Source organism: Typopeltis vanoorti, chromosome 14, assembly GCF_054136105.1.
Source record: "Typopeltis vanoorti isolate ZY-2024b chromosome 14, IOZ_Tvanoo_1.0, whole genome shotgun sequence".
NCBI classification, from domain to species: domain Eukaryota; kingdom Metazoa; phylum Arthropoda; class Arachnida; order Uropygi; family Thelyphonidae; genus Typopeltis; species Typopeltis vanoorti.
In genome coordinates this window covers 30764332-30776932 of record NC_143562.1, presented here as the reverse complement: position 1 = coordinate 30776932, position 12601 = coordinate 30764332, and the positions used below count along the sequence as shown (strand labels likewise).

At 34.4% G+C, this 12601-nt stretch overlaps 1 protein-coding gene across 1 annotated transcript in view; it reads left to right on the top strand.

Annotated features, from left to right (window-relative positions):
* The window catches only part of LOC150099336 (calcium uniporter protein, mitochondrial-like), a 203720-nt gene extending 193093 nt beyond the window's left edge, over positions 1-10627 (top strand). Inside the window, exons 6-7 of the mRNA XM_090403759.1 lie at positions 2625-2828; positions 8763-10627. Coding sequence (XP_090259885.1) covers positions 2625-2828; positions 8763-8978 — 420 coding nt within the window. The 3' untranslated portion in view covers positions 8979-10627. The remainder of the gene's footprint in view (positions 1-2624; positions 2829-8762) is intronic.
* Positions 10628-12601: the final 1974 nt, after the last annotated feature.

Here is a 12601-nt window from a genome sequence, read left to right as displayed (position 1 = left end):
TAATCATGTAGTATTATCATAATATCCTGAGAGTACACATGCGAGAGCATCAGGAATATGATGATGACAGTGACGAATTATTATTCTTCGATAACATGAAGCATTTGCCTCATCTCGCAAAGAAACTTTTATTTTAAACTAGAATTAACATTTTTTTATGATTTATTTGGTGATTTCATGTTTGGTTAATTGCGTTGCACGAAAATACAGCGTCATTCTTAAGTAGGTTGTAAAAAAGGTTTGGACATGAGTAGGGATGTATTTACTAAATGCTGTTTTTAATATATATTAGTTAAAACCTCAGCATCAATTTTTAAATTGGATGAGTTTGAAGTACGTTCTGAAATACGTTAGAGCTTGTTATTATTGTTGAACAACAATAAATTAAATGGGGGGGGGGAATACCATATGGTACATATGGAAATTCAAAGAAAGGTGTAAACGATGAATCCAAACAAACTGAACAACAGAGAATCTGTAATGAAAATGGATGGTTTTTCTTTTTAAACAATGGAATTTGCAAAGCCAAACAGACAAAAAAAAAAATAGTTATTCGATGTTAGGATCATAATTGTTTAGGTTTTTATCGCAGGCTTAGAGATAATGTATATTTTTATGTCACAGCTATTGCACAAATAAATAAATCATACCAAAAACAATGTATACTGTTCACTGTAACAATTAAATATATATTTAATTTAACATAATTGAAATACTGATTTAAACATTCAGTAAAGAAAATAAACATTACAAGTCACTTCAGTTTGAACTAAAGACATCCATCCATTTCTCATCCGTCCAAGACGGATCTCCTGATTAGGGGATTTGGGCAGTTTAATGCAGCCATCTGGCCAATTCCTCTGTTGTATCTCTCTAGGGGTAAGCATTTTACGAGGGTGGTCTGAAAGGTTCTCGGCCTAACAATGAAAAAACGAATTTATAATTTCAAAATTATTTTTATTTTTCAACATAATCTCTCTTAAGACGTTTATTCCAGCGATGCTCCAGCGCCTTTATCCGGTCCCTGTGGTGGTTCTCAGTAACATCTGCAAAATACCCCTCTATAGCTGCAATCAGCTGTAAGAGGGGTACAGGTGCCTCTTGATTCGAAGAAAAACGCCGACCATCGAAGAAGAGTTTTAATTTTGGTAAGAGATAAAAGTCAGAGGAAGCCAAATCTGGAGAATAGGTGGCTGTTCCAACAATTCATAGTGCAGTCCCTTAATTTTCCCATTGCCAAAACACCTTTGTGGGCAGGTGCATCGTCCTGATGAAAGATGATTTTTTTCTTCTGCGAACCGGGTCTTTTCTCACGAATTTTTTCATCTAGTCTGGTTAAAAGTTCGGAATAATATTCCCCGGTTATTGTTTTATCCTTTTCAAGATAATTAATAAACAAAATTAGCCTCCCAAAATACCGATGCAGTGAACGTTCCTGCTGATGGAACCGACTTTGTATTCTTTGGTGCTGAACAACCGGCTTCATTCCACTGTTTTGACTGCTGTTTGGATTCTGGCGTGTAATGGTGAACCCCCATAGTAATAAATCGACGCACAAAATCAGTTTTGTTCTTGTTAAAACGCTCCAAGCACTGTTCAGAGATTTTCATGCGAGTGCGTTTTTGATCTGCTGTGAGCAAGCGCGGCACCCATCTTGCGCAAAGATTTTTCATTTGCAAAATCTTCATGCAAAATATATCCTACACGCTCTTTTGAAATGCCTATAATCTTCGCAATTTCACGCACTTTGACTCGTCGGTCATCTAATACCATATCGTGCACTTGATCAATGATTTCTGGTGTTGTTACACTTATTGGACGTCCTTCACGTGGATCATCTTCAAGGTTGGTACGGCCACGTTTAAACTCGGCAGCCCATTTCTTAATTGTCGAAAACGAAGGAGAAGAGTGCCCATTGACTTTTATGAACTTCGAATGAATTTCTTTTGGCGTTAAACCTTCTTTTACAAAGAATTTTATAACCACACGATACTCAATCAATTTTATCCATTTCAAGGGATACAGACAACACTTTCACTTTAGACAGCTGTATAAAACAAACTATTTGATAGAATGACTTGCAATTCCACATGGATGCTTATGACAGATGTACCAACTTAGAAAAAAAAATCTTGCCGATAGTATTGCCATTGTTAAAACGAGGCCGAGAACTTTTCAGAGTACCCTCGTATGTCTGTAGAATTGCGTGTTCGAGTGGTCGGTTTGCCTGTTTTGAGGGACGAAAAATCCGAGTTTCCTGGAGAAAAAATTCTCTAGCTAAGTATGAGACCGAAAAACTTACTATTTGATTGAAAATACCTGATTTACAAATTATTGCAGATATTTCTTCCAAATTTTGGCATTTTCATATAATAGAGTTCTCTGCAAATAAAATGATGACAAAGCTCATAGTGGGTATGGCAAGTGTGAGCGTTGCTGAATCCAAGATATTGTATCAATTCGTTTGTTGCCAATGAAGATTTTTGAAATGATCATACTTAGGATGTATTCAGCTATGTCGCATTACAAATATTTTAAAAATTTTCCTTTAGATTAAAATGAAAATTTTAAATGTCATTCCAAATTACAGTTTTAATTCTTTTGCTTTCTTGTTACATATCCAGAAGAGAGAACAGTTAGCATTAGCGGCTAACCGACGCATCACGTACTTATCATGGTTAGGCTTAGGATTAATGGGAGTTCAATTTGGAGTGGTAGCCCGACTCACGTGGTGGGAATACTCGTGGGACATCATGGAACCAGTCACTTACTTCATTACTTACGGAACCACCATGGCGATGTACGCCTATTTTGTCCTAACTAGGCAGGTGAGTAATTTGTTCCGCATTCTCTGAATCCCATTTTTTTTTTTGTTTTTGAAAAAAAAAAAAAAAAAAAAAGAGAGAGGATTACTGATTTTAAAATTTATATTAATTTTTGATAATCGTTATTCTCTGAAATAGAATCTGTTCTGAGATGAACGTTTTCTTTTAGTGTAATAGTGCCGACATTAATAAATAGGCAATTGCCTACAAAAATTGCGGCAAATTACGAAAGATTTTGAATAGTCCAATACTGTATACTAATTTTTCATTTTTTAATACACGTATGTAATTTCGATATACTGATATAATAAACGTTAAATTAATACATTTTATTGGATGTGCAATATTTTTATAAGTATTATATTTATAAATAAAAAGGTGTATTAAAAATATTGCCTGTATCAAAAAAAAAATCAAATCAGCTAACGCCTTTTTATTCCCGTATACGGGAGTAGGCGAGGCCATTTAGCCCTATCTAACTTTTGGAGACTGAGTGGGCAGTTCAATCTCCACTGGTACCCAATCAGAGATAGATTGCCCAAGGCTATCACTAATTAAGCGATACACAGCGAAGAGAGACGGCTCAAATGTGCCGCCATCTCGTGGTCCCTAACCCTAACACAATATATTTAATGTCTGAAATAATGTGGGTCTCTACGGTCGATTTTCTTGAGCTCTTTCAAGAAAATCGACCGTAGACCTACATTAGAGCCTAATGTAGTAACGCGACGAAAAACCCAAGTTTCCGGGAGGAAAAACCCGCTTGCCCGTGCCAGAGATCGACTAACTCGGGAACCGGTCAAAAAAAGGATTAGAAAAATTTCCTCTAATCGCCGACTAGACTAGAAATCAATTCTTCCTTCGTGCGGCCAAGCGCCTTGGTGTGCAAACGCCACATCCACTGAGCTACTACATTAGGCTCTGTGTAATCATATCTACTAATTTTTTTATAGAATTCTTATATCTATAAATAAGAAAACAACAAATAAGAATATTCATAACGGGTTGTTCTTTACTCCTGATGGATTTTTCCCCCTTGCGATAATGGAGAAAAAAAATTCGTGTTTATTTCTGACTTAAATAGATAGTTTATTTTAACAGAAATTATATTTATTTTTTTTGAAAAGAGTCGTGAGGATAATGATTTAAATACACGCATAAATAACATTTTACTGAAAAACAAAACAACAACAACAAAAAAAAGACAACACGACAGGATGACTGTTTTTATGGTTCACCAAGAAATAGCAATCAAATTAATACTCTAGTGGAACCTTCATTCATAATTTATGAAAGGTTTAACCAGTTTTTTTTTTTTTTTTTAACTAGCGTCAGTTGTTTGGAACAGATGTAGAAGCTCGCATGAAACAACAACAAACCGATATGCCCAATCAGTCTTGATCTATATTCTAAATAAATAACCCGTTTATAAACAACGTACATCCAACTTATATTCTATATTTCACGTAATGTATCGAACATGCAAGCCTTTTCCAATCTAATGTTCAATAATCCAATCCTACTGAAAGTGGTATTAATGGAATTTCATAATACGCCAATCATTACCATTAGACAAACACAATAGGATTTGTAGCCATGCGAGACTACAGATAGTTTCTATAAATAAATAAAAAAACGTCTATTTACGTTAAAAATCTAGCCACGTACTGAGAAAGGAAGTTTAGAGTTTATTGATTATATTGTTTTTAATTATTGGTGGTACCGTTGTCAATGATGTTAAGCTATTTCTCATGCTCAACAAATAAAACAATTACACCAGCCAATCAGCTTCTAACTTATTATTATTATACGGGCATCTCCATGAAGTCCGAAGACTCATCGCAGGAGACCCAATCTATCTACACAATTTACCACACCTCTCCTAGAACCCATTAACTGACAAAGCACTCACAACTGACTCTGGCAATCCATTCCACTCATTCACAACTCCCCAAGCAAAAAATCTATTCTTCACACCCCCTACTAACCACACATTTATTCATTATTCATTAAGGGATGACCTCTTGTTCTGGTCCCTCTAGCCAAATGTCTAAACATTTCCCATTCATCAATCCTATAAAACCCTTTAAGCAACTTAAATATTTCTATCATATTCCCTCTTTTTCTCCTGTCAACCAACTTCTGTAATCCGCGCATCTTCAATCTATCCTCATAGGGAACATTCCACAGGCAGCCATTCACCATCTTGGTCACTCACCTCTGAATATTTTCCACCGCAAGAAACCCAGGAAACCAGAAATAAGCACATTAATCCAGATCAAGGTCTTCTAAAGGGGGAATAACAACTTCCTTACCTCTACTTGTTCATGTGTTCTTCATTACCCAAGTAATCTTATGGGCTACCTTAGCAATGTGTCCGCTAAACTCTCTCTCTACACATCTCCTAAATCTCCAGCTTTATCTATTTCCTGGAGTACAGTATTACAAGCCGTGTATCATATTTATCCCAAATTGCATAACTTTACATTTGTCCAAATTAAACTGATACCCATTATCTTTTTCTAATTTCTAATTTATCTAATTTTTCATCATCAGCAGACAACTGAATATTTCCCTTCAGGTTATTTCCTATATCATTTATGTACAAACTAAACAGCAATGGTTCCAGCACTGAATCTTGTGGCACACACTAGTCATCTGTTTTTTCCTTGATTCTGCCCCTCCATATACCACTTTTTGATATCTGTCCAGCAGCCACCCTCTTATTCACTTGACCAGTGTCATATCCATCCCCATTTGGTCTAATTTGCGTAAGAGAGTTCCATGCGGTATTCTGTCCAATACTTTTGCAAAATTCAACAAAATCATTGGGTAGCCATTTTCTCTATCCAACTCATCTGTTACTCTATTATAAAAAGTTAGTAAATTACTAAGGCATGATCGACCCTTCACAAAGCCATGTTGATCCTTATCATATTTTTATCTACCCATTTTTGAATTCTCTTTTTTTACTAATTTTTCCAGCACTTTTACCACCACCACGCCTGAGATACTGATTGGTCTATTATTTGCTATTGCAGTCTTAGAACCTCCCTTGCATCAGACTTTCTGCTTTCTCAGTACGACTCGCTTTTTTTTACGAGATGTATTTTATGAAATATCATTTATTTTATTTTCCTTGTTTGTTTATTTATTTTTATTTTTTTAGCTGACAAAAACGAATTAATGCGATCTTCAAAAGTATAAAGCAAAAATGTCTGTGGCATTCTGTTTTAAAGCTTTGCACATAAAACAAACGTTACTGTTACTATCTTCTATTTCACAATACTTGAGCTTAAATAACACATGTCATAAAAAACTTTAAACTCTCTAATAGCGTTTTTAAAATTAATTATGATTTCACCCCACTTGAATAGCAACGCATTTATAAAAACCAGCAGTAAACATTTTATCCAGGCATGGCTTATTTCTAAGCATTTCTCTTTTGATATTTTCACTTCTCCAGACTCAAGTAAATAACAAACTACATTATAAACTATTAAAACATTCTGTATTATTAAAAAAAAAAAAAACATAATACAGAAAATGCCTATGTTGTTAAAAGCAAGATTTATTCTAGTTGTTACTTTGTTAATTTTCAAAACGTTTTCCGCAGGCAAGTAGGTTTTCTCACATGGAAATTCAGATTTTTAATCCCTCAGCTCAAAAAAAAAAAAAAAAAAAAAAAATCAATGGAAGAACTCACACGAATCAAACATAATATATACCTGTTAGGGTTTAGGGCCATGAGATGGAAGAGCATGCCTGCCATAATGTCTCTCTTTCTCTCTCTCTTGAAAGCATTCAGTCATCGATAGCTTCAGTCCACTATCGGTAATGATTAAAGAGTGCAGACAGATCGCTCACTGATCGTCAGAAAGTTAGGCTAAATTTCAATTTAAAAAATAAACAATTGTAGAGCTGCAGAGTAACATGCGGGGATGAAATAGAAAACTAATCTAACGAGGGTTTAGATTAATTAATAAGATTATTAATTGATTAATAAGAACTGCAGTGCGAAAAGTTTTACGCACAAACATAAGAAAAAGAACTTGGCTCAGAAGCATTAATAAAGTACATAGGCAGGCTGTTATGTTGATTCAAATTTTTTAAGTAGAACTATAAAAAAATAGACATTTTTATTATCGTTTTTCTAAGTCTTTACCATATTCTAAGCTCGATGAAATCAAGACCGTCTACGATGTTTTTATTTGCCGTGTATAATTACCATACTGACGTTAAACATCCCCTGAAATTGATGCTTTCTTGGAAAAGCGACAAAATTATAGGCAGTAACGATCTTGAAGAATAAAACAAGGTCGCGAAAATCGGCTACCAACCAAACATATTAAGACAATTTTATGGCCTTAAGTTTAGTATCTTATTTTCATTATCTGGTATCGTATTTTATTCGCTTTTAGCACATCATTTATTTGAGTTTAACAACGCTACTTCTTTGTAGTCTAACAAAAAATTATTAATTTTAGTCCTACTTTAGTCCGACATTACGATTTGATATTTCAAACCGTCATGCGCATGTCAGTTTTGGGAACCTTGAATTGGCGAAATTTTATCTACTACATGGTGTCTGAATGAGTATTATATATTCATTTTAATATCTGACAAAATAATCTCTGATATTTAATATATCTGAAAAAAAGACCAAAGGTTTGGTAGAGCCTCTGCTACTAATGGCTCACGAAAAAGTTAAGATAGTTTGAGCGCGGTTTATAGTTGGAAGGAGATCAATCGTTCGATGCTGTTGGCACACTATCTCTCGATGAGTCTTTGGACTCCCTGGAGGTGTCACATAATAATAATAAAAATGTCTCGCTTTAATTCTTTCATAATCTTCTTGCAATTTTTAGCGCTAATATTAAACTGTTCAGCGACTGCTATTAATCGACCAGAAGAGAATAAAATTAACAATTAATTATTTCATATTTCACCTACAAATATTATATCGCAGAGGGCGCTTCACGAAACGTGTGCCAGACACTTCGGATAGTTATAGAAAGTTTTTCAACTTTGGTATACTATGTTAAAGATGCCAAGCAATTTTATAAGTTAGGTTTTAATCCTTTTTCCCAAGTAAGCAAACAGACAAGTAAGTCAAGTTTGCGCCTGAACGTAGTTCATGTCTGAGGCAACTCGTGGTAAAGATGGAGTAAGATCCGATCACTTTCCTTAGTATTTCCCCCTAATGCAAAGCACATCCCCTTACGGAGATGTTTGATGTTGCATTAAAGGCAAGGGCCACTACCCAGATACCCAAGTTAAAAAACTTTCCACATCTATCTCTCATCCTAAGATTTTTATTTAATGAGGTCAAAGCACCTTGTGGCAACTTGTTTAGGTAAAATTTATAAGCTCTGCATTACTTCAACCTTGGCATTTTTTTGGTCTGGCTCCCACTGACGAGATCTCAATAAAGGTCGAAACCGGTCTGGGTAGTGGCCCTTGCCTTTAATGCATAGCATCATACATCTCCGCAAGGGGATGTGCTTTGCATTAGGGGGAAATAGTAAGAAAAGTGATCGGATCTTATTCCACCTTTATCACGAGTTGCCTCAGACTTGAACTACGTTCAGGCGCAAACTTGACTTACTTTTCTGTTTGCTTACTTGGGGAAAAAGGATTAAAACCTAGCTTATAAAATTGCTTGGTATCTTTAACTTTTGATAGTTGTTCGTTGGATTATTATCATTACCTCCTGAATGGACAGACTCAACTAAATTATAAAAACGAAATTCTTTTAATTTGTTAATTTTTAATTGTAATTTTAAGTTTAAATTAATTTTACTTTAGTTACTATGGAATAATGCACATATGAAGTAGCAGTAATAGTAGTAGTAATAATAATAAATTGTCCAAATTATTTATCAATATAAAATTAAATATTATCCTTAATAAATCAACTTTTTATTTCTTTTGTAGGAATATACTTTTCCCCAACTAACGGACAGGGAATTTTTGTCCGTTTTCCATAAAAAAGCGCAGAAGCAAGGATTGGATGTTGAACACTATAACTCTATCCGAGATGCCATTGCTCAAGTGGAAGAGGACTTGCGTCGGCTCAGGGATCCTCTTCAGCTGCATCTTCCCATTCGCGAACTAGTAAAGAAGCCCGAGCCCAACAGCAATGGTAGTTAACCGAAATATCTGTAGCCACCTCCACGGGACTCGTAGTGTTCCCTGTCACGAATGGAAAAAAAATTAGAGAGAAAGAGAAAGCTTTAAAAAAAAAAAAAAAAGGAAAAGAAAAGAAGAGAGAGAGAGAGAGAGAGAGAGAGAGAGTATGTGTGGTGTGAGCGTGCATGAATGAAAGATTCAGCAAAGTGCGATTGCGGCCTTACAAAACCTGTCTGGCTATGGTGCTATCACGGACCATCCATAGTGTTTAAAATCAACAGGAGGAAGAGCTGAGTTTGCCTCGCAAGTCACGTTCTTGACAGGGAAGTTCGTTGCCCTGAGTTTAAGAGCTGGGATTATCCAAGAACCAAATACCTCCCAGATCGCTAACGAGTGGCTTCAGTCTCATTAACTGTAAATAGTGGTACAACTCAGTAAATAATGTAGATCTTCTTCCCTCCTTTTTTCCTAACAGTGCCCGTGGGGATAGCGTTGTTAAAACATTCCCCTCCATTCTCCGCCTCCCTTGAAAATTTGTTACTTAGAATATATTTAAAGCATATATTTCGACAGATTTATATAGAACTGTTCTTTGAACTGTTTTCAGAATCTATTTTATTAGACTCTTTTTTGTTTTTTTTAGGGATTATTTTGTTTTGTTTTCTTTTGTTTCTCTTCTTCAGAAGACAAAACCCCTGCACGTGCGATATAAACTACAATTATCAACGAACGTTAATCTTGCTTCAAGTGATGCTGACAGAACCTCGGAGCAACAAACATCGATTTTCTTGTCGGATACCTTTAACCTGTGTGCTCCCCCTTCTATTTCTTTTTTTTTTTTCTTTTGGTGGTAAATTACTACAGCGAACAGAGCAGCTATGCGTCTTTTTTCTCGTTATCCCCAGACACATCATCATCCTGCTGATCATCTCTGAAAACTTCCAGTAATCATCGTCATATCATGAATAAAAAAAAAATATCCTTCTACAGGCATCGACCTGTTTCTCAAAGTAGACATTCGCGCATAATGTACATAAACACAGATGAGAACCGAAATATTCGGTATTAATTTTCACTTCTCTTTATAACTCTGGTGGGTCTTTATTCTCGTAGATATTCTTAAATTATCTGCTAGTACACATGCATAATAAGATAACAAACACGAATAACAAAAGAAGAAAAAAAAAACGCAACAAATTTCACCCAAGGTTACTGGTTTTATCTCGTTGTCTTAAGGCAGAGATTCGAAAACTTTCCCATATCTTCCATTTATTTACATACTTTGTTTCATAACATCATAGACTCCCATAAGTGAGCAGATAATCAAACCTAAATGATGTCTTTGACTATCAATTTCTTCCCTTTAGAATTCCCAAACTAATTTCATAAAGAAAAAACTTCGTTGTTCCCCCCCCCCCCCCCCACTCTTTCTTTGCGTATCTCTGTCTTAAGAAAATCAACAAACGTAGCCTGGAGGTTACACAGGAACACATTCACACAACCAGTAGCGGTAGCATATCTCTTTCACTACCTTTATAATCTTCATAGAAACTAATTCTAGGGTTAATGCTCTTTCTCTAAATTCACATTACCAGTCTACATTTCTTCCAAAGTGTCCTTTGGAATAGATTTTATAACAATGAAGTAAATCAAATAAAGCTCAATTTTAACTTTTGGGACTTGTCTATTTTTTTTTTTTATTATCTCATCCATTGCATTCTTTAGCAACTTATATTTTAACAACATATATTTTCTCGCTTTATCTTATTTTTTATGGCCGAGATTTCATGTTTAACTTGCTTCATTTTAACTTTAAATAAATAAATAAAAGAAATATTGATAAACTTAATAATTAAGAAAATATTTTTCTCCATTTACATTTCCACATGGTAATTTAATGGAATTAATTTAAAAAAAATAAGTTACGCTTTAACTAAAGCTTCGATTTTGCAGCATTTATAGAAATCTATTCGTCTGCTTTGAAACATTATTTATTGTAACATTTTGTTCCATGTTTCCATCAATACAATAGCTGTAGCCATGGAAACATGGAAGCATAACGTCATACTCTGAACAGAAAGCGAAGTTAATTATTAATTTCACTTTCTGATTAATAATATTATAAGAATAATAAGATTAATTAATTAATAATAAATTAAGTGAAATCATTATATCTAACAAGTTTAAATGGAATAAATCAAAGAAAATATTAAAATATTTTGCCTTTCTGCACCACCTATCTGATCAACTCTTCATTAATTGGAAGCATATATCGGCCTTTCTAAATACAGAATATTTCTGATACTTTGTTTCTTGAACCTACTTTTTGCGGTTGATTATGATTACACTGGTTTGTTATTATGATGTGATTATTAGGAAAGCAACTAAGGCTGTGAAGCGAGAATATATTATGTTTGCTAATTTGTGTGTGTTCTCTTGCTAGTATTTTTTTTCTTTCCCATAATGAAACACTGCTATCTCCGTAGACCGGTGAACTTCCCTTCAATAAAAACGCTCATATGAAAGTTCCTTGCGTTTTATGATGGCCAAAAGTCAGAATATAAGGACCTTAGGCCTTTCCTGTCGAAGGGCAAACGCTGTCTTCCTTGCCACTGCGCTATAAAGACGAAGAAGTTATGAAATATCCCTAAACCCTCTAGTAAGCGCTGATAGGTCATCCGATACGTTCATTCACTTATTACTCATATCTGCTGTCCGTTTGCTTTCTGATCTGTCATGACACTTCCCGTTCCTGTGAACTGATGAGTGCGTGACTTACTGGACTTCTGTGTGGGTGATTTTCATTAACCTCATCTGAAATAAATCGATACAGGTTGCCAGGGCTCGCTTTATTGAACAACACATCGCAGTTTTTTTTTTTTTTTTGTCGTTACTTAGAACAAAAGAAAATCACAGAAAATGTAACGCCGCGGTTTCTCATAAATCTGGATTTTTAGGTAACATACACGTTTTAATTTTAGGCTGAATGAGAACTTCACTATATAAATTTCGTAATTTAGAAATACGATAAACTGCTTTACCGTACTGTTTCATTTGCCATTGTTTTCTGCTACATTAATATTTCAAATTATTTGTGAACAGCTTGCATTTAGATTTATTAAATAATATTAAATAATATAATTAATTAATTAATAATAAATTAAGTGAAATCATTATATCTAACAAGTTTAAATGGAATAAATCAAAGAAAATATTAAAATATTTTGCCTTTCTGCGCCACCTATCTGATCAACTCTTCATTAATTAGAAGCACAGTTATTGGTACAGCTTATTTAGCTGCCCAGATTATTATGAACATACCCAAATAAAACAAGCGTTGGGAATTAATAATTTACGGAAAGCTAATAAAACACTCTTGGACTATTAAAATAACGTTTAATATTGTTTTATTCAAAATCTCTATAATTTATTGCCTGGAAATGTTTATGAAATAATCAGTAATAAATAGTAACCAATTAGCAGTCATTATGCGTGCCCAGAATGATAAACTATGTTTAACAATAATGTACATGCGCAGAACTGTTGAGAACTAAAAGTAAGCACAGAAGCGAACAAGAAGAAGCCATTATAAAGAGGATTATAGAGACAATCTTGAAAATTTAAGTAGGTGCAAATAATAATTC